Source organism: Callithrix jacchus, chromosome 14 (assembly GCF_049354715.1).
Source record: "Callithrix jacchus isolate 240 chromosome 14, calJac240_pri, whole genome shotgun sequence".
Classification (NCBI taxonomy): Eukaryota; Metazoa; Chordata; class Mammalia; order Primates; family Cebidae; genus Callithrix; species Callithrix jacchus.
In genome coordinates, this window is record NC_133515.1 from 38,813,054 (window position 1) to 38,834,503 (window position 21,450).

Here is a 21,450-nt window from a genome sequence, read left to right on the forward strand (position 1 = left end):
ATGGCAACCTTTACCAGCCTTGTGGGGGGTGGGGCTGGGGTACTTGGCTTGCTTTGCTATGTGTGTGAAGTTGCCTTCATTACTCCCTTCCCTTGCTGCATATTGGGCAGGGCTTGTCTCCTCTGGCTCAGTGTGAGGTTGAAATACAAGCCCTAATCACGTGAATTTGGACCCTGAGTCCAGAGTTTGGAGAGGGAAGGGAGAGAGAACAGCACCAGAAAGGTGATGAGAGATCCTTATATTTGCTCTGTGGAGGCCCTAGGCAGCTGATCACTTTGAAGTGTCACTTGATGCTTATGGGCCTGCTGAGGCCTTACATCCTGGGGGAGAGGGGAACAGTAATGGTGAGTGGGTAGAGACTAGGAGGAACTGTCAAGACTGCTCCCAGCCCTAGGGCAGTATACTGTAGAGGTGAGTGCTGAGTGTCTGTGGCGTGGGCCCAACCCTTAGTCTCTGGCCCAGGTGAAGCAGGGGGGCACTAGGACCCAGAGGCTAGCACGGTTCCTGACAAGTCTAGAGCAGCACTAGCGCAGAGTGAGACTCATCAGCTGGCAAGCAGGATTCTGTGTCTCTGGGTTCAGGAATCCTCAGGCAGCAGAGGGGACTTGCTCCTTAGCCCCCATCACTGCCCCCACCCCTACCCGTGTAGGCCACCGAGTGAGGCCCATGGACTGGGGAGGGCTGTGCCTGATGACTCCTGTGTCCCTCCATGAGGGCCCAGCACCCTGACCCTCCTGCCTAGGTTTCTACCTTTTCTCTCTGTCTTTGGCCGGTTGGGGGAGGGGGTAGAGGCCGGGTGAGCAACATGGCACAGAGCAAGAGGCACATGTACAGCCGGGTAAGTGGCCGTAATCTGGGATGGCCCTGGAAGGGCTGCTGGGGAAGGCCTGGGTGCCTGTGGACATCATTGCTGTGGGGGCTGGGGAGATAGGCTGGAGCTCAGCTGGGGACACTCAGACTGGGTTTTCTAAGGAGCCCTCAAAGCCCTGGTGATGTACGGCTGGACAGGTTTCCCGTTTCAGTGTTGAGCCCTAAATGGGGACTAGCAAGGCCTGGCCTCTGGCTCTAATTGGCCCTCATTACCAGGGATTCCTGAGGGGGGCCAGGCTATCCTGGGGACTCAGAATGGGGATGATGGGTCAGAGAGGTCTTACAGTGAAGCCTTTCCTAAGAGCTGCTTTGTTATGTTACTTGCTTGCTTTCTCTTCTGAGATTGAATCTGTAGCTACTGCTGTGGCCCCCTGGTACTGAGAGGCTTATTGGGGTTGGAAAGTGGGGGAGTCTTTGGCTTTGGGTTCAGCCTTTTATGTCACTGGTAATTCCTTTTATTGTCAGGTCCATGAGATCCATCCTGCTGTCCCAGGTGTGATTTGGGGTGCTGTAGCCTCTGGGAACTATATCCTCACCCTCCTGGATGAGCTCTTTGGGGAAGGGAATTAGGCAGTGACAGGCTGGGAAGTGTCCTGGCTCTTCCTTGGCTCTGCCAGGGCTCCTTTCTGAAGCTATTATAAATGGGAGTATCAGAAGGGACCTCCATAGAGTCTTTAGGATGATGGTATCACTTCATTATGCCTCATTCATCTGTTTGCTGCAAGGCCCCTGGTTCGTGGAGTTGCTATTGATAAAAGTGACTTAAGTGTGATTTTCTTCTAAACCTTGGGCCTATTTGGGACCTAATTTCGTATTGTGTTCAGTCATCATGGGTGTGCCAGAGGCTGAGAGCTGTCCAAGGACAGTGCCTTAGTCTGTTCTTTTCCTTTGCCCATCTGTAGGGTGATAAACCATTCATTTGGACCACTGAGCAGAGTCTTGGGGACAGAGTAAGGGGTAGATCCACCCAATTTACTTGGCCTGTGTTTTCCTTTTTATAGCGACATAGCATAGAAAAGAATCTCTAGAGTCTGCAGGTAGAGAGTTGACGAAACAAGACTCAGGCCAGGTAGTAAGGAGTTGAATGGTTGAATGGGCTGTGGTGAGGCATCTGGGGTATCATGGTGGGTATGTGGATGGGGGTGGGAGGAGTCAGATCAGGAAGGAGAGGTGATGACTTAAGGGTCTAGAAGGAGGCACAAGTGTGTGCCTCTGACAGGGTGAGGCCTAAGAAAACCATTTGAAACACAGAGGAGACAAGTGATAGTGGAAAGGGAAGCAGGATTCTGTAGGGTCACTCACTGAATTGCCTGTCTTTCCAGCTCAGGCTCCTGAGTCAGGGCATTGGGTTGTGGGGAGCCTGGTCTAAACTGAATTATTTGCTTGAGCTTAATTCCCCTCCTGAGAGGAAAATTAAGAAGGCAATGTTTCTGAGAAAGCAGCCATGTGGTGACATTCACAGACTGATCAGTGAATTCTGATTTGTTATAAAATTTAAATATAAATGCTTAAAAATTTTAGCAGATTCCAGAGGATTTGGAGAAGTCTTAGAATATCACTGACATTTTTTTCAAAGGGAAATTTGGGGGTCCACCCAATCCTGCATATGGGGTTTAGGAAAATGACTCTGGTTGTTTTTCAGTCCAGCATCCTGGCTGAGACATTTCTTATACATGAGGATGCCACCCTTGATTTGAGGCCTCTGTCTACGTTTGCCTGTATCTTTCTTTCAGACGTCCAGCGGCAGCAGGATGAGTGCAGAGGCAAGCGCCCGGCCTCTGCGGGTGGGTTCCCGTGTAGAGGTGATTGGAAAAGGCCACCGAGGCACTGTGGCCTATGTTGGAGCCACACTTTTTGCCACTGGCAAATGGGTAGGCGTGATTCTGGATGAAGCAAAGGGCAAAAATGATGGAACTGTCCAAGGCAGGAAGTACTTTACTTGTGATGAAGGGCATGGCATCTTTGTGCGCCAATCCCAGGTACTCATGCCCTTCTTCTGTGTGTGTGCATATCTGTTGCATGTGCAGCTGTGTTTGTACTTCCTTTTCCTGAGCATGGGCATAAGCCTCTGGTTGGGAGAGTGGAAGGTAGTTGCGGGGGGAAGATTGGAGATCCATCCTTAGGGAAGCTGTCCTGGACTCTTGGCTTGCTTGAAGCCTGGGGAGGGACCCATATTACAGCCATCCTTGATCTGGCTATATTGAATCTATTCTGTGACCTCAGATCCAGGTATTCGAAGATGGAGCGGATACTACTTCCCCAGAGACACCGGATTCTTCTGCATCAAAAGTCCTCAAAAGAGGTAACAACCACCCACTTACAGTTGCCTCCTCATATCCAGGAGGAGTCCCCAGAACTTATCCTCATAACATGGGGCCACAGTGGATCCTAAGATTTTTTTCCCCATCACCACCATATTCCCTTATATCTCCCCAACCCAACCATGATGTTCTCTGCCCCTACCTCTCTATACAAGTGCACACTTTGTTTCTGTTTGCTTTCTACAGAGGGAACTGATACAACTGCAAAGACCAGCAAACTGGTGAGTGGTTTGGGGGTGAGAATGGGGAGTAATAGAGGGAGAGGAAGGAGAAAGATGGGGGATACCCAGTGCTAGGCAGATAGAAGTAGTAGGTGAGTCTGAGTTGCCTTCTAGTCTCTCCAGCTTCCCTAAGAAGGCTTTCTTTTTTTTTTTTTTCACCTGCATCGGCTAAGGCCGAAAAGGGCATTAGCCAAGAAGGAGGCTTTCTGGGTATGAATTGCTGCATTAAAATTACAGTTAAGGCGGTAGAAGGGAAAAACTCATAGGCTCCAGAAGTTCAGGGTCAAATGAGATTGAGCTGAGGGTGATAGGGAACACAGGTCTGACCCCAGTAGTGTAGTCAACTTCTACTTTTTGGTACCCAAAGATGCCAACATCTAAAGGGTCTGAGGGTAAGGTTAAGGTAGAAGGTAGAGGAAGAAGGAACTCTCCTATTCACAAGTGAATGGCAAGGAGCTGGGCCCTCTGCCTCCTGTTTTAAGCTATATGCAGAGGGTGCATCCTAGTTCCTCCCTGCCACTCCATGCAGTGTGTTTGTGAGATGGGGCTGCAGACTCTGCAGCTTCTCTTGGCCAAGGTATGGACATCCTGGAAGCTGATCTTTGAGGGACTACTCATCGCACCCTGACTTCCCCTACCCCCACCTAACCTGTGTATATCTCAGTTGATCTTTACACCTATGCCTGGGACATCTGTTCTCTAACTCTGCCCTTTCCTACTCCTCATGCAGCGGGGACTGAAGCCTAAGAAGGTGGTGTGTTTACTCTTTGTGGCTGGGTGGTTGGGGGGCCATGAGGCCCCTCCCCAGCTGTCCTGCATGTCCTTGGACTGCTGCATGCATGTGTGTGTGACCTTGGGCTGGGATGGCCAGAGGAAATGGTGGCCTTGGCTTTCAGAGTTCCTTTGAAGGGTGCAAGAACATCAGGCTCAGTGTCCAGGCCCAGGTAGCACTCATTAGGGATGATTCTCTCTGCCCCAGGACTCCATGTCAAAGATTCCCTGGTCAAAAACTATAAGCATTTGACTGTAAATAGCAGCAGCATGAAATAGATCATTTACTAGGTTACAGTGCTTTCTCACTTAGCCCGAGCTTGGAAGACCATGGAAGGATAGACTGGGGAAATGGGGTGGAGGAAGGTACCAAGTGAGGGGTTTTGCAAGGAGATGGGAGGTCAGGGAACAGAGCATAGAAAGAACAGATCCTGAGTTGGAAAACCTAAGAGCCTTCATGTGCCTGCCTCTGGATGGGCACTGCCATAAATATCCCCACACCCTGCAACTCTGCCCCATCAGTCTATCCCTTCTTCCTCCTCCTTCTGGTGGTGTGCCTGAGGCCTACCTCCTACCCCTTGCAGCCTTTCATTAACCATCATGGGAATGGGACTCAATCGTGCTACCTCCTCTCCCCACCACAGACTACTCTTTAAACTCTTAGATCACTGCTGTGACCATTTCCTCATACCAGACCCTGCCTTGGGCCTGTGCCCAAGTTGTCTTTGACCTGCATGTGCCTGTTTGGCCTGTATGTATTGTGCTGTATGTACAATTCTGTGATTTCCTTGTCATCAGCCTATCTTAGGCTTTTCTGACATTGCATGGAGAGCTGCTGGATTGGGGCTGTGGGAGGGGAGAGGAAAACATTTCCTTTTCAACTCCTGATTGGTGATGGGTCCTCACTTTGGAGTCTTGCCATGGTAGAGACCATATGCCAGTACTTGCTTTGGGTGCTGGCTCCTAGTGGGAATGGGGATATAAGGAAAATACTGCTGTGAAGGATCCTAGGCTCATTTCAGAGTCATATAAACTTGTCTTTGTCTTTTGACTATTGTCTCCTGGTTGGGACTTCCATTTCCCCTCAGGCCTTGAATAGAGAAGAGCATTAAACTATGGTCTGATATTGATGGAGTTCTGGCCACAACCTGGTCTAACCCTGGGCTGGGATCCAAGCAATGCCCAAATTTAGGGGCTTTGGTAGCTGCCTGGGGAAATGTGGCAAAGCCCAGCTAGGCCACTCATGCTGCCCTTCTGCACTCATGTTAGAAAGCGTCAGTCAGACAGTTGAGTACCCCCACCCCCAGGCACCCCAATCGTCCTATTCAGTGGTTTTTTTCAAAGTAGATCACTTAGCCTAGGGCCCCTGCTCTCACCCATGTGGATCAGGGAGCTAGTTCCAAAGCGAAAGAATGTGCTTTGAAGGGGAAGACAGAAGAAAACTCAATGTCTCTGCAAAGTGCTTAGTTCTTTTTGGAAGCCCTTTAGAGACAGGCTTTAACTTGTCTACAACCAGGGGATGGCTAGAGAGGAACCCAATAGTCATTAGAGCTGCTGCCACCCAGATGCATGTTCTCCAGGATTTCTTAGTCACTCTGTGTTCTCCTCAGAGCTGAGTCCTGTTGCTAGAGGGGCACTCTAGATGTGTGTGCCACATAAGAGACCTTAAAGGTGTTGCCAGAGTGTATAAGAGACAGAAGTGGAGTTAATGGGGCTGTGGGTGGGTGTGGTGAGGAGAGTGTGAGTAGGAGAGAGACTGCTGGAGCAGAGGAGCCCTGTGTCCTTGCCCAGTGATGCTCTGACCCTATAGAATGCCATTTCTGGGATAGCCCCTGGCCCAGTTTTTTGGATCACGCTCTTGGGGGTGGGCAAGGGAGGGAACGGAGGAGCCAAAACCTGTTCTTTGGAGAAAGAAGCAAGACAATCTCTGCGCATGACCGTCATGAGGAGGAGGAGCCAGCAAAGCCCTAGATGGTTGCTAGGTGACTGAGGAGCAGTGGCTCCACCCCCATGGAGCAGAGGAGGGTGGGTGCATGACGTCAGGTGGAGCTGGTGCTGCAGCCACTGAGGCTGCCATCAGCCTAAGCTGGTGAACTGGGCCAGGCACCGCTCCGGTGCCTGCCGGAGCCTGGCGATCCCGCTGCACATCTGCGGGGACCTCTGTGTCAGAGTGGCGGCAGTTTGCAAGCTGGGAAGCTGCCGCACTGGGAAGCTGAGGCTGCATTGTTGGGATTTGATGCACTAATCTCCTGTCTCCGCCGCCTTTCCCTCTGTTCGGTCTTTTGCCCTCCCTCCCTTCGTCTGTCCTTCCTACGTGTGTTTGTCTATCCTCTGTCCCTCCTCTTTCCTCTCCTTGCTTTCTTTGGTTTTCTGCAATGATGAGACAGGCACCGACAGCCCGAAAGGTACTATTGCTTGCTCTGGTCCTGCTGCTGGGTTGCCAGGGCAATGGTGGCAGCAGGCTGGTGGGGTGGGGGTGGGGGCTGATTGACTTCATCTGTCTACCTGGACAGGGGAGGCGGATGAGGACGAAGGTGGGGTTAGGGAGAAGTGTGTGTCACCACTATGCCCCACACTCTGGGCGTTTGCTTCCTGCCTTGCCTGCTTTTGGCTCTGACTAAGTCTGTGTTCCAGACCTTATACCTGGTGGTCTCACAGGCTTGGGCTTCAGGCAGCCTGTACTGCAAACTGGCTCTGGGAGGGTTTCCTGTGGTAGAACCTAGGGAAGCAGGCCCAGGTATCTCAGTGCCTCCAACAGGCCTGCCTGCCTCACCCAACCTTTGCTAGAATACCTCTCGGTTGTCCTCCCTTCATCCCCCAATCCCCAGGGTTTGTATCAGGGCACTTTACCAGTGTAAATTCTAGGGATGGGGACTGTAGAATAGTTTTTGACCCACAACTATGAAGCTTAGTCCAGGGGAGGAGGGGTGGGAATTGGTTTTCTTGGCCTCAGTGTATCCTGGAAATAGGGACCAAGCCAAATCTTATCTTGGCTAGAGCAGTGAGATACTGGGTAGCAAGAACACTATTTAGAAATTGAAGTTAATTGTCTGCTTACCACTTTGCAGTAACCTGAAGGGTTTCGAGATTTGGTTTAGGGCTGTAGTTTCTCTGTGGTGCTGCCAACCCCCACCTCCTTTCCTATAGCTGGGTGGGGTTACTTTGCTGAGCTCTGGGCTTCTGCTAATGGAATATTCATGGTCCTGACACCTGAGCCCTCTTCCCTAGTGATTGGGACTGCTGCAGTATCTGGTTCTGGGGAAGGGGGTTGGTTGCAGGGAGGGAGAACAGCAGTGTAGTTCTGCCCTAGGGACCTGATCTCCCATTTCTGGGCTTAGATTACTCTTGTCACATGGGTTTCTAGGGAGTTCTGTATAGAGTCTAGCACTTGAAGGAAGAGGCTGACCTGGGAAAGTCCTTGGGAGTGGTGACTGGGCGGGGCCTCTGGCTCTGGACTGGAGTGAGAGAGATCTTTCACAGGAGGACTGGTCTCTCGAGACCTCACTAGCTGCTTCCTTGTTCTATGGCTCAGCCTAGAGATGGACATCTGGGATTTCCAGGGTGTCTGAAGGGGTGAGGCTTAAAGGGTTGGACAAGCGTGAGAGCAGGAACCAAGTAGAACAGGAATTCTGGGTTCCTGAAGTAGGAAAACGATGGTTTACTGAAGGGAGAAGGGGTTGGGATGGGGGTGGGTGGGAAACTGTAGCCCCATTCCTGTTACTACTTCTGCTCTCATTGCTGTCCCTTTTGGTGTCTGTCTTTCTGCCATTTTCCTTTCTTTCCTGACTTCTTCTCTTCTGGCTCCTGTTGCCTGTCCAGACCACAACTCGGCGGCCCAAGGTGAGAAAACAGGCCCCTGTGTGAGCCACTGTTGAGTGTACACACACACTTCGGGCATGTGCATGTATGAGGGCATGTGTATGAGCAAGTGAAAGCTGGTCACAGTGCACCCTGGGTTCTCTTCAGAGGGAAGGGGGGTTGGTGGTGCTGGCAGGCCCCCCCTAGGGAAAATGACTTAGCTTTTAGGAGGTTGTCTAAGTCAGTAGCTTAAATACAAAAGAGAAATGAATGGGGTTGTGGTTAATAAAAGCAGGCTTCTTGAACAAGGGAATTTTGACCAGTTTTGAGGGGAGGGATTGGAAGAGAGATGAAGAACTTGGCAGTGTAAAATGTCAGGGGATAGGCAGGTAAGTGCATCTGTGACAGGCTTTGGGTGGGGATGTCTGAGGATTGCACATGGTCTCTGAGTGTTAGCCCACTGGGAGAGCTTGGGGCTCAACACTTTGAGAGAGTGCATTAGCAGACCTGTCTGCTCCAGGGCTTGAGCTTCAGGGCAGCTCCTCTGCCCACCTCGTCCCCTGCCCCACAGAGGCATGAATAGTGTTACTGGATCAGGGGAGATGACAGAAGGGTTGTTTCAAAGGGGAGTCTAGGGGTACAACTTTCACCTTGGCCCTTTTAACCTGCAGGGTCCCCTGAAATAGACTAAGGGAGATTCAGATTGACTTCCAAAGAGCAGGGAGGGCTTAGCAGGGTTAGAGAGCCTGGCACCCCCACTTTTGGCCCAGCCTTCTCTGGGAATTACATTGTACTTCTTCCATCTAGGGGAGGAGGGCATAGACCTGGAGCAAGGATGGGACTGAGAGTATTAAGAAGTGGCTAGAATGATCACAAGTGGGTCATAGACAGGGGTTCTAGGAAATAACGGATTCTGCTCTTAAGGATAGTGCCAGAGTTAGGAGGAATGTGGGATCAGTGCCAAGGGAGGAACCTTATAATCTTATGTCTTTCTCTATCTTTTCCTCCCTCTCTCCTCTGCCTCCCTTCTCCCCTGTCCTTTGTCACTGTCTCTCTCTGCCTCTCTGTATCATCTTCCCTGTCCCTTTCATTCTGTTTCTGTGTTCTCACTGTGCTTTCATACTCTCTTTCTGCTCTTTCCCTTCCCTGTCTCCTTCCCTTGCCTTATTCTCATATTCTGTTTCTGTTCCTCTTACCACCCCTATCCTCTGCTCTGTTTCTGGTCTGCCTCAACCTTCTCTGAGTAGCCCACCCGCCCAGCCAGCACTGGGGCGGCTGGGGCCAGTAGCTCCCTGGGCCCCTCTGGCTCAGCGTCAGCAGGTGAACTGAGCAGCAGTGAGCCTAGCACCCCTGCTCAGACTCCACTGGCAGCACCCATCATCCCCACGCCGGCCCTCACTTCTCCTGGAGCAGCACCCCCACTTCCTTCTCCCTCCAAGGTAAGGACTGGGGTTGGGTAAAGGAGAATCAAGACATCCAGGGGCCTGTTGCTACCAGCTGGGTCTTGAAAATTTCCAGGGGTTGGCAAAGACCCAGAACTTGGATCAGAAAGGCTGAGGACATAGCCTGTGGATATCTTGCTATTGACTGGGCCACCCTTTCCTTTCTTGCCCTTATGCCATACTTTGCCCATATACACTGTGCCATGGTTTCCTCTCAGATGTTTGTATGCCACTGAGTTTTGGCTGCCCTGGGGTGGGGTGATGTTTGCATACTTTCTTGTGTTCTTTGCACCAGCTCAGTGTTGGAGAGGAGGGTTGGGCTGTGCACAGACCATGAGGCCTCTCCTTTGCAGGAGGAGGAGGGACTAAGGGCCCAGGTGCGGGACCTGGAGGAAAAACTAGAGACCCTGAGACTGAAACGGGCAGAAGACAAAGCAAAGCTTAAAGAGCTGGAGAAACACAAAATCCAGCTGGAGCAGGTGCAGGAATGGAAGAGCAAAATGCAGGAGCAGCAGGCAGACCTGCAGCGGCGCCTCAAGGAGGCGAGGAAGGTTTGACTCTGGATGCAGTGGGTGGCTGGGGTGGCCTGAGACCCAAGGAAGCATGCTGGAAACTAGATTGGAGCTAGAGTCTGGAGCACCCTGTGAGAAAGGGAGGCATGGGGCATCTCTGTGCTTGCATCCCCTCCCACCTCCACCTTTTCCTCAGGAAGCCAAGGAGGCACTGGAGGCAAAGGAACGCTATATGGAGGAGATGGCTGATACTGCTGATGCCATTGAGATGGCCACTCTGGACAAGGAGATGGCTGAAGAGCGGGCTGAGTCCCTGCAGCAGGAGGTGGAGGCGCTGAAGGAGCGGGTGGACGAGCTCACCACTGACTTAGAGATCCTCAAGGCTGAGATTGAAGAGAAGGGTAAGGGGCCCAGAGCTGCTGGGGACCAAATGACTGGGTGAGAACCACACCTGAAAGTGTTATGAAAGTATTAATGGTCTCCAGGCTCAGATGGCGCTGCATCCAGTTATCAGCTCAAGCAGCTTGAGGAGCAGAACGCCCGCCTGAAGGACGCCCTGGTGAGGTAGGATCTTCAGTGCTTGGTTCTGATGTTCACTCTCCTGTCTCCAGATGTGTTAGAGCACCCATCACCAGAGACTCTGACACATGCTCTCCTCCTCCTGTTGTTCTTACTTCCCTGCAGGATGCGGGATCTTTCTTCCTCGGAGAAGCAGGAGCATGTGAAACTCCAGAAGCTCATGGAAAAGAAGAACCAAGAGCTGGAAGTTGTGAGGCAACAGCGGGAGCGTCTGCAGGAGGAGCTGAGCCAAGCAGAGAGCACCATTGATGAGCTCAAGGAGCAGGTCTGGGGAGCCCAGCCCCTCACCCAGAATCCCCCACCTGACTCTCCTATCGGTTGATGCCTCCTCTTTCTAGGTACCTTCTAGCAGCCCTTCTCCTCATCCCCCCGTAACACAGGTGGATGCTGCTCTGGGTGCTGAGGAGATGGTAGAGATGCTGACAGATCGGAATCTGAATCTGGAAGAGAAAGTGCGAGAGTTGAGGGAGACTGTGGGAGACTTGGTAAGAAGAGCAGACACCTGACATCTGACCCTAATGGTGAGGGTATTTGGAAGGGACCTGATGAGAAAAAGATTGACATGTGACCCCTAGCCTTTGAGCAGGGTGTAAGGTGAAGGGGCCCATCCTGGCCTTGCTACCCTGACCCTGCCTCTTTTTTGTCGTTGTTGTTTTGAGATGGAGTGTCTCCCTGTCACCCAGGCTGGATTACAGTGGTGTGATCTCGGCTTACTGCAACCTCCACCTCCCAGGTTCAAGCGATTCTCCTGCCTCAGCCTTCCGAGTAGCTGGGACTACAGGCGCACACCACCATGCCCAGCTAATTTTTGTATTTTTAGTAGAGATGGGGTTTCACCATGTTGGCAAGGATGGTCTTGATCTCTTGACCTCGGGATCCATTTGCCTCGGCCTTCTAAAGTGCTGGCATTACAGGCGTGAGCCATTGAGCCCGGCTGACCCTACCTTTCTTTTGCTCCGACTACCATATGGTGTCCTAGGAAGCGATGAATGAAATGAACGATGAGCTTCAGGAGAATGCACGTGAGACAGAACTGGAGCTGCGGGAGCAGCTGGACATGGCGGGTGCGCGGGTACGTGAGGCCCAGAAGCGTGTGGAGGCAGCCCAGGAGACAGTTGCAGACTACCAGCAGACGATTAAGAAGTACCGCCAGCTGACTGCCCATCTACAGGTGCATGCCTACTGCCTGCTCTCTGCCGACTATCACCCCAGGGCTTCCTCATGACCCAGCTGTGCTTCGCTGTCTCTCCTCCTAGGATGTGAATCGGGAACTGACAAACCAGCAGGAAGCATCTGTGGAGAGGCAACAACAGCCACCTCCAGAGACCTTTGACTTCAAAATCAAGTTTGCTGAGACCAAGGCCCATGCCAAGGTCAGGAAAGTGGGTGGGTCTGAGGGATGAGGTAGTAGAGATCCCAGCCTGTGTTTACCTGGTATGGGGTTCTGGGCTTCAGATTCTTGGGTGAAGGGGTGCTTTGTGTGGTAGTTTGGAAGATTCCTGGCCTGGGCTTGCCCGAGAAGCAAGGGATCTACTGGAGCAAGGCATGGGAGTTCTAGGACTCTTTCAATTCTGGCTGAGAGTCCTCTTCCCTGTTCATCTCACAGGCAATTGAGATGGAATTGAGACAGATGGAGGTGGCTCAGGCCAACCGACACATGTCCCTGCTGACAGCCTTCATGCCTGACAGCTTCCTTCGGCCAGGTGGGGACCATGACTGCGTTCTGGTGCTGCTGCTCATGCCTCGTCTCATTTGCAAGGTAGAGCCAATCAATCACATGTTCCACAGAAATCTAGTGAACTTGCCATGAACCAGGCATTGAAGATGCTAGGTGAAGACAGCAGTCAGAGTCTCTCCCCACAAAGAGTTTATGATGTAGTGGAGGAACACAATGAAGTCACTGATGAATATATATTACAAATGGTGTGTTTTGAAGGAGGGATTAGTTCTGTGAGAGAGCACAATTGGAGATTTGATTTAGAGGTGAGCAGGATGTGACTGAGGGAATAAAATTGTCTGAGGGCCAGGAAGTACCTAGGGGTTAACCGTGGAGATGATTGGCAGGATAGCATTATAGGTGAAAGGATAGCAGGAGTGGCAGCTTTAAGTCAGGAAAGAGCTTGATTCCACCAGTCCCACTACCCTTTCATTTTCACATCCTGATTCCTTACAATCTCCAGTAATCACATCATTACCCTTTCCCCATGCAAGATTCCCCACCCAGGTAAGAGCTATTTCTGCTTTCTCTCCCATGTGTGTTCATGCTCCCCACATAGTTGTTAAGCTCTGAGTGCTGTATTCCTGAGTCTGTGATCTCCATCCTGTGTTCTGAGGCCCAGTTCCTGGTGCTTTTTTTCACAGGCAGAGCTGATCCGGAAGCAGGCCCAGGAGAAGTTTGAACTAAGTGAGAACTGTTCAGAGCGGCCCGGATTGCGAGGAGCTGCTGGAGAGCAACTCAGCTTTGCTGCTGGACTGGTATACTCGCTGAGCCTGCTGCAGGCCACACTACACCGCTATGAGCAGTAAGTGACTGCTGACTCCCTCACTCCCAGAGTTAAGGTCCAGGATGATCTGGAACTGAGATTGCCTGGCAGACTCTAGCCTCACAGCGCCCTTCTCTGGTCTCTAGTGCCCTCTCTCAGTGCAATGTGGATGTGTATAAGAAAGTGGGCAGCCTCTACCCTGAGATGAGTGCCCATGAGCGCTCCTTGGATTTTCTCATTGAACTGCTGCACAAGGATCAACTGGATGAGACTGTCAATGTGGAGCCTCTCACCAAGGCCATCAAGTACTATCAGGTGTGGGGCAAGAACTCGGGCTTGGGGTAGGAGGCAGGGAAGCTTTTACTTGATGGGGGGAGCTCTTACTAATATATTCAAGGTTATATGTCCCTTGCTGGTGCTTGAGGCCTGGTTTGTTCTTAGATGAACTCTCCATATGATGCAGCTTGAGGGCTTTGGATTCTCTTGTACCTCTGGAGACCCATGATGACCAGGGCTCAAACTACAGTTTGGGAAGAACTCCCCACCCCGCCAGGACCTAAAAACTATTTCTTTTGTTATCTCTCCTCAGCATCTGTACAGCATCCACCTTGCCGAACAGTCTGAGGACTGTACTATGCAGCTGGCTGACCACATTAAGGTGAAGTGTCTGGGCCAGTGAGTGAGCCCCTGTGGAGATCAGAAATGGTGGGCATCAGGTCCAGAGATCAGGTGCCCAAGAAATGTCACATAAGACTAGGGCAGAGTTATCAAAGCCATATCAGGAAAACTAGAGGACCTATTTATGTATGGGGGTCAGCAGATGGTGGGTGGAGACTTCTTAGAGCTGATAAGGCAAAAGGGCTCCTGCTAGGGGCTGATGATCGCATGCTTCTCTCCTCACAGTTCACGCAGAGTGCTTTGGACTGCATGAGCGTGGAAGTAGGACGGCTGCGTGCCTTCTTGCAGGTGAGAGCACATCTAGATCTGTGTGAGCTCCTCTTCCTCCTTAGTCCTCAATTCCTTACTCCCAGCCTTAATGCTAACTTGGTTCTCCATCCATTTTCTTTTTAATGAGTAGGGTGGACAGGAGGCTACAGATATTGCCCTCCTGCTCCGGGATCTGGAAACTTCATGTAGTGACATCCGCCAATTCTGCAAGAAGATCCGAAGACGAATGCCGGGGACAGATGCTCCTGGGATCCCAGCTGCACTGGCCTTTGGACCACAGGTTTAGGGCTACAATTGGGGAAGGGAAGGGAACTGAGTAGAAACAGGAGGGGCATAGCACTTTAAGATCTGGATCTGGTCAGGGGACAAAAATGGTTTTGAGGTAGCTGGAAGCTGTGGTGCTGAACCCAGGGTTGACTCCTGACTCTGGTCTGTCACACAGGTATCTGACACACTCCTAGACTGCAGGAAGCACTTGACGTGGGTTGTGGCTGTGCTGCAGGAAGTGGCAGCTGCTGCTGCCCAGCTCATTGCCCCGCTGGCAGAGAATGAGGGGCTACCTGTGGCTGCCCTGGAGGAACTGGCTTTCAAAGCAAGCGAGCAGGTGGGCCTGGGTGGCTGGGCAGAGGTGCGGGGAGAGTCAGTGACCAGTGTGGGGCTTTCACTTCTGTCCTTGGCTCCTGCAGATCTATGGGACCCCCTCCAGCAGCCCCTATGAGTGTCTGCGCCAGTCATGCAAGATCCTCATCAGTACCATGAACAAGCTGGCCACAGCCATGCAGGAGGGGGAGTATGATGCAGAGCGGCCCCCCAGCAAGGTGGGTGGAGATTTCCTTGGAGAAGTTGCAGAGGCCTGTAGGAGTAAGACTTGCAGAGCTACTGCTAATTGTGGGAGGACAGGGAGACAGGAGGAAGGCATCAGGAGAGCACCATCCTGCCTAGAAGGCAGCATTTTCCTTATAACTGGATCTCTCTGAAAGGAGCACACTGATGAGATCTCTCCACCCTCTCCTTCTCACCCCTGCCCCCCACCGACCATTTCTTAGCCTCCACCAGTTGAGTTGCGGGCTGCCGCCCTTCGTGCAGAGATCACAGATGCTGAAGGCCTGGGTTTGAAGCTCGAAGATCGAGAGACAGTTATTAAGGAGTTGAAGAAGTCACTCAAAATTAAGGTGAGGGTAGTGTAGACTCAAGATGTGGGGGCCAGGAAGTTGGTAGGGCCCAGGAAAGTATGAATGTTGGGGATTGGGACCAAGACATCTTGGGAGTTGAGGGGAGAAGTGGGACCTGCAATCAATGGGATCTCTAGTGAGCTCCCAGGGAGCCTCCTATCTCATGGTCTAGCTCCCAGGGTCCAGGGACTGTGGGGAGGATGTCAGGGATATAGAAGCACTGTCCTTGTCCAGGGAGAGGAGCTAAGTGAGGCCAATGTGCGGCTGAGCCTCCTGGAGAAGAAGCTGGACAGTGCTGCCAAGGATGCAGATGAGCGCATCGAGAAGGTCCAGACTCGGCTGGAAGAGACCCAGGCACTGCTGCGGAAGAAGGAGAAGTCAGGCGTTTTCCCTGGAGCCTTGCTTCCTCTAATCCTCCCCACTGCTGGAGCTCTCTGTCTCCTAACCCATACCCCTACTCAGTTTCAGTTTCTTTTGTAGTGAGACTCTGCATTTTCTTTACCCTGTGCTGACCCCATTGCATCACCCCAGTCTAAGCCTGCGCTGCTCTGCCCTGGCTCCTCACTAGTAGGGCTATTCCAAGGACCTCTCAGGGCTGAATAGTCAAGGGGTGCTTTGGAGAAGGGACACTGCTAGAGCCCAGATTCTCTTTCACAGAGAGTTTGAGGAAACAATGGATGCGCTCCAGGCTGACATTGACCAGCTGGAGGCAGAGAAGGCAGAACTAAAGCAGCGGCTGAACAGCCAGTCCAAGCGCACGATTGAGGGACTCCGGGGCCCTCCTCCTTCAGGCATTGCTACTCTGGTCTCTGGCATTGCTGGTGGTGAGTACAGTAGAATAGGCAGCACTAGCACAGAGGAGATTGTCCTCTCTTCTGTCCTTGGCCTCAGTTTGACCTCTGCCCCCTTTTACCTCTGGGATATTCAGTCAGGGACATGCTTGCACAGTTTCACTCTGTGCCAGTTTTCACCAGGTTTTCTCTTTCCCTGAAGATATGTGCTGAGTTCCTCTGGGCAAAGGAAGGCATTACTAAATTGTTAATGAGGTTCAGAATAATGATGACAGCTGGACTCTAGTAGATGTCCTTTCTGGCTCTGTAGTCTGACCTTTCTGCCCAGCCCTATATCCCAGAGGGTTGTCAGCCAACAGCAGGCTGGGCTGACTCTCCTGGGGCATCCGGCCCTACTCCATACCTGCTCTTGATTGCTTCTCTGCTTGGCCACTGTCTTCTCACTGAGTTCATGTGGCTTAATTCTATGATATGGTCATATCTTCCCCTGCTGAATTCTCCCAGTTTCACTTGGGACTTGTGTTCTGACCTTTGCCTAGTCGCTCAGTATAGTCAGGGCTCCTCACCTAGAGTTTTTCTGGTTATCAGTTCTAGCCTCCCCAGTTTCCTGACTCAGGACGTGGCTGCTGCTGTCTTCGTTCTCTGCCCTCTGCTGGTTTTGTTTACTCTCCAGTTTCTCACTTACCCATCTCACCTACAGAAGACAGGCTCCTTGCCCTGCAATTAAACCCTTAGGGCCTCCAGACTGTCCCAGTTGCTCCTGGGTCTTGTCAGCTGACCTCACCTACATAGAGTCTTGTCTTCGTCAAAGTCTTGAGAGGTGACTAAGTACTTTCTTGACTTGAAGCTCTTGTGGTACAGACTGCTCTGTGTTCTTTGGAAAGAGTTTCCAGAATTACTATATTGTATTGTTCTTAGCACTCTTTAAAGAAACATTAGTTCTGAATTTATGAAACTTCCCACCAAAAAAGAAGATCTGTTGCCTCAGAGTAATGGAGAATCCTGAGGAGCAAGGGAGTGTGTTTACATCACCAGCTTTGCTGCTGGTGAGCACAAAGGGTACAGACATATTGGGGTCTCTGGAGCATTCTCTGTGCCCTTCTGGAAAATGGCATCTGAGGCAGGGAGGCAGGAACAACCTCATGTTCCAAGTACTTTGTACAGTGCACAGTCCCTTTGCCACTGTTTCTCACACGTTGTACTCTGTCTCCTGGCCACAGTCCTGTTTGGTGTCTTTCTTTCATACATACCTGCTTGTCCCCAAAAGTAGGTGGCAGAGGGTCTTGTTAGAGAAAGTGTGATGATCAGGAAAAGGGTTTTCTTGCAGGTTGTATCTAGGATTCCTCTGGTATGTCTCCCTAACCCCCAAATCATCTAACTCCTCTCTCATCTTTTCCTGCTCCCCCATGGGCTATCCTGAGAACAGAAGAACAGCAGCGAGGTAGAGCCCAACTCAGGCTGGGGGTTACTAGGGCTGGTGGGAATTGGAGCTAAGGGAGCAGGGTGAGGGGAAAGCCAGGACTGGGGGTGGGTCGGTGGGGATGAATAAAGGAGAAGAGCAGGAATGGAGCCCAATTTTCGACTCTCTCCAACTGGGGCTGATGACATTTGTTATAATCCCCAAAGGAGGCGTCCCTGGGCAGGCTCCAGGGTCTGTGCCAGGCCCAGGGCTGGTGAAGGACTCACCACTGCTGCTCCAGCAGATCTCTGCCATGAGGCTGCACATTTCCCAACTCCAGCATGAGAACACCATCCTCAAGGTGAGGGAGCCACAGGGAGGACTGGCATGGGGTATGGAGCATATTTGTCCCATTGATGATAGATGGCAAGGACCTCCTAGCACCTCTTATCACTACCTTTCTTTTTTCACCCACAGGGATCCCAGATGAAGGCATCCTTGGCATCCCTGCCGCCTCTGCATGTTGCAAAGCTGTCCCATGAGGGCCCTAGCAGTGAGTTAGCAGCTGGAGCGCTGTATCGTAAGACCAGCCAGCTGCTGGAGACGTTGAATCAATTGAGCACACACACGCACGTAGTAGACATCACTCGCACCAGCCCTGGTATGTACCTGCCAACCCCCAAGATGACTAAAACACCCCCTCCACTTGGCCCAGGGATTCAGCCCCTGCCCAGGTGGTCCCCCCACCGCAGAAGCTCTTCCCAGCAGTGTTCTTTGGCTTTTCTGTTCAGTTTGCTTGATTCACCCACTCCCTCTTAAGTACTTGCTCTGTTAGAAAGTCTGATTCCTGCACCCTTAATCCAGTATAGCTGCCTGCCAGTGCCTTGGTGGGCCTCACAAGCTTTCTCTCCCCACAGCTGCCAAGAGCCCGTCGGCTCAGCTTATGGAGCAAGTGGCTCAGCTTAAGTCCCTGAGTGACACCATCGAGAAGCTCAAGGTCAGCTCAGATTTTGCCCTGCAGAGCTCACTTCACAGCATTCACTGGTGGAGCCAGACACTTCTGGAGTTCCTCTGAGCCCAGCCCTATGCTAGACAGCAGCTGGGGAGGAGGTGGAAGGGAAGCCAGGGTTCTTGCCGTGGAAGCTCACTGTCTTGGTGCAAACAGAAGACAGAGTCTCATAACAAAATGGATAAGCTAGGATCATCTTTAGAGTGACTGGTTCAGGCTTTAGTTTCCATCAGAGCTGAGATCATTGTGAGGTAGAATGGTTGGGCATGGCTTCCCAAAGGTGATAGAATATGAGTTGGGCCTTACAATATGAGGACTTGTAAGGAGGGGTGTAGGGGTGGGGATGGGCTCGGAGATGAGAGCAAAAGTATGGTGATACAGAGGACTGAGTCCCTGCCACCTTGGTATTAGTGTTTCGGTGAAATAGTGGTCTTGTGCTAGCCTGTGGGGGTCCCCAAATGAACCCTTCTCTTCCTCTCCCCCATAGGATGAGGTCCTCAAAGAGACAGTATCTCAGCGCCCTGGAGCCATGGTACCCACTGACTTTGCCACCTTCCCTTCATCAGCCTTCCTCAGGGTAAGGGGGAGCATGGGGTGGAGGACAGGACAGTGTGGAGGGCTCAGGTGGGTCCTCCTCTCCTCCAGAATTGGAAGAGGACTTTCGAGTCTCAGGTCTAACAATTACATACTTTGGGTTATCTGGCCAAATCTTACGGGTAACTCAGAAGTGCTTATGAAGCTTTGAAATTCCAATATTTTAGCACATAAACAGTTTCCATGACTTTTGACACCAGGAGGGGCTCAAAACTCCCTTGTCAGACTATGTATCCCCATTCTGATTTGAGAAATGTGGTCACCATAGCCCAGGAATTCAGAAGCCCCAGTCTCCCAGGAGCTGCCTTGGTCTCAGTGCTCAGGGACCCCTTTAGTGGCCCACAGCTCAGGTGAGCCCCTGATCTGGAGTCCTTTTCTCCTTATCGACCACCAGGCCAAGGAGGAGCAGCAGGATGACACAGTCTACATGGGCAAAGTGACCTTCTCGTGTGCGGCTGGTCTTGGACAGCGACACCGGCTGGTGCTGACCCAGGAGCAGCTGCACCAGCTCCACAGTCGCCTCATCTCCTAAGCACTCCTTCCCCTGCTGTCCCCTTCGACCCTCAGCCCTCTGGTGCCGCTCTGCCCGATGCACAGCCACCTCAGCCAGCCCCCAGGTAGAACCATGTGGGTTAAGCTCTTCCTGCCCCATTCAGCTTCACTCCCACCCTTTCAGCATCCTGCCCCTTCACCTTGACCCGGGTTCCCCCATTCCCATCCCCTGGCCTCTGCCATAATTTGCTGTTCAACTGCTCCCTCCTTCCTGAGGGGCCTCAGGGCATGTGGGGGGTAGGCTGAGACCCCACCACCAAAGGTTGAGTGAGGTCTCCTTGATTGAGGACTTCACCCCTTGATTAAAGCAAGTTCTGCTTCAGTGCTTCCTGTGTGGTGTTAAGAGTGGGACTTGGGCCATTCAGCGCAGGAGCGGAGGAGGAGTGATGCTGAGGGCACTTTGGCTGTATCAAATTTGAGGGCTCCACTTCATAACGACCAGTAGAGTGCTGTCTCTAAAATTCATTTGCAGTAAGTTACTCTGAGCAAGGAGGAAAGGGCTAGACTTAGGGCTAGGTACTTAAGTTGATTTATGGAGTTAGGAGGGTTGGGAGAGTGTATCCTCTGCCAGCCCTACCTCTGTTTCCTGTAGCTTCCACTGCTCTTCAGTGCAGTTTCTGGAGCTGGAGTAATGATATGATCACCACCCCAGCCAACTTTCTGATGCACTGGCCAGAGTCTTCCTGTAAGACCTGGGGCCTCTCAGAGGGAATATTTACTAAATAAGGGAAAACTAAAGTGGCACACTAGTAAAGGATAGAAGACAAAAGTTACTCCCATACCCCTCTACAAATTAGTATCACCTGGGGAGCTTCTTTTAAACTTTAACAGATACCTGGCTCTTGACCCAGATCTGCTGAAAACACTTCCAGAGTTGGGAACCATTAGGCTGGTAAACAGCACCCTAGCATTGTAGGTATTAGCCCCAGTTTAGATTAGTTGGCTAGGTCCTTTTAACTCTTTTTTCCCCACTTAGGGAAAGAATTCCAGTCTAAATTCACAGAAGGCTCTGATCGAGATGCAAAAAGAGACCTTTGGCTCTGCAGAGTGCCAGGCCTGACTAGGCCAGACCTTCTGCTCATGTGCTTTCTGTCATGAGGGGAAGGGCAGACAGGAGGAGGGGGCTCCAAGATGGGAGCCTAGGGGCCATAATCTTAATGAGCATACTGTCTGGGAGGTCAGTGGGTTATGGAGTTTGAACGCCTGCTGTGCACCTTGGCCCTTCTCACCTGGAATTCTGAGAGAAAATGATTTGATGACTTTCATTAATATTCTCAAGGATGGTACACAACCAGTATCATTCTAGATGCATAGGATATAATGCATTACATATGAAGGACTAATTCTCACAGAACTGGTTGAGAAGGGTTGTTGTGTCTTGAACCAGAGGCACAACACGTCTTCACCTCACGTCTCCAAATTTGGCTGTGCATTACATATGAGGGATTAATTCTCACAGAACTGGTTGAGAAGGGTTATTGTGTCTTGAACCAGAGAGTCTTCACATCTCCAAATCTGTCGGCTAGACAGACCACATTGTCCTTTTCTTGGGATTGGATTCTACCCAGGCTGCTGACCTGCCTTCTGATTGGTGGTGTTAAGACACTAAGGCCAAGCAACTTCTGGTGGCACTTTGAAAGGATAGGGCTTTTTGTTCCATCCTTTTCCCTTGGTGGTGGTTTCTCACTACTTGAACTACTGCTCTATCGAATGCCAAATTCGTTCACCCAATTACTTGTTGGCTCTCTCCCTGTGAGTGCCCCACAGGTATCTGTCTAAGAGTCAGTATGTCCAAAACTGAAATCATCTCTTTCGTATTGTAGATTTGACAAGCCACAAACCTGGATATCCTTGACTTCTTCTTTGATCTCCTTAGCTGAGGTAGTTATCCAGCCTTGTTTAGCTTGTCCTCATTACTCTCTCAAATTTGTCCACTTTTTTACATCCACAAACTTTGTGTATAAATAACTTCTTGCTCTGGGCACTTC

At 51.4% G+C, this 21,450-nt stretch overlaps 1 protein-coding gene across 15 annotated transcripts in view; it reads left to right on the forward strand.

The window, feature by feature from the left end:
• Nucleotides 1–19,784, forward strand: part of DCTN1 (dynactin subunit 1) — a 30,300-nt gene extending 10,516 nt beyond the window's left edge. Inside the window, exons 1-32 of one of the 15 annotated variants that reach the window (XM_002757597.4) lie at nt 507–838; nt 2,604–2,849; nt 3,094–3,172; nt 3,378–3,412; nt 4,143–4,163; nt 6,571–6,588; nt 8,003–8,023; nt 9,229–9,420; nt 9,777–9,974; nt 10,132–10,336; nt 10,421–10,499; nt 10,620–10,779; nt 10,895–10,999; nt 11,494–11,685; nt 11,771–11,887; nt 12,121–12,273; nt 12,876–13,036; nt 13,144–13,312; nt 13,587–13,655; nt 13,901–13,963; nt 14,076–14,225; nt 14,388–14,549; nt 14,632–14,763; nt 14,992–15,117; nt 15,352–15,494; nt 15,775–15,941; nt 17,335–17,349; nt 17,535–17,668; nt 17,785–17,968; nt 18,225–18,304; nt 18,804–18,893; nt 19,305–19,784. In XM_002757597.4, the coding sequence (XP_002757643.1) occupies nt 806–838; nt 2,604–2,849; nt 3,094–3,172; nt 3,378–3,412; nt 4,143–4,163; nt 6,571–6,588; nt 8,003–8,023; nt 9,229–9,420; nt 9,777–9,974; nt 10,132–10,336; nt 10,421–10,499; nt 10,620–10,779; nt 10,895–10,999; nt 11,494–11,685; nt 11,771–11,887; nt 12,121–12,273; nt 12,876–13,036; nt 13,144–13,312; nt 13,587–13,655; nt 13,901–13,963; nt 14,076–14,225; nt 14,388–14,549; nt 14,632–14,763; nt 14,992–15,117; nt 15,352–15,494; nt 15,775–15,941; nt 17,335–17,349; nt 17,535–17,668; nt 17,785–17,968; nt 18,225–18,304; nt 18,804–18,893; nt 19,305–19,442 (3,837 nt within the window). In that variant the 5' untranslated portion in view covers nt 507–805 and the 3' untranslated portion in view covers nt 19,443–19,784. Of the gene's footprint in view, nt 1–506; nt 839–2,603; nt 2,850–3,093; nt 3,173–3,377; nt 3,413–4,142; nt 4,164–6,570; nt 6,589–8,002; nt 8,024–9,228; nt 9,421–9,776; nt 9,975–10,131; nt 10,337–10,420; nt 10,500–10,619; nt 10,780–10,894; nt 11,000–11,493; nt 11,686–11,770; nt 11,888–12,120; nt 12,274–12,875; nt 13,037–13,143; nt 13,313–13,586; nt 13,656–13,900; nt 13,964–14,075; nt 14,226–14,387; nt 14,550–14,631; nt 14,764–14,991; nt 15,118–15,351; nt 15,495–15,774; nt 15,942–17,334; nt 17,350–17,534; nt 17,669–17,784; nt 17,969–18,224; nt 18,305–18,803; nt 18,894–19,304 lie in introns of those variants that run through there. The other 14 variants (XM_008980485.6, XM_008980483.4, XM_054244781.2 and 11 more) reach the window with 14 other exon arrangements.
• Nucleotides 19,785–21,450: the final 1,666 nt, after the last annotated feature.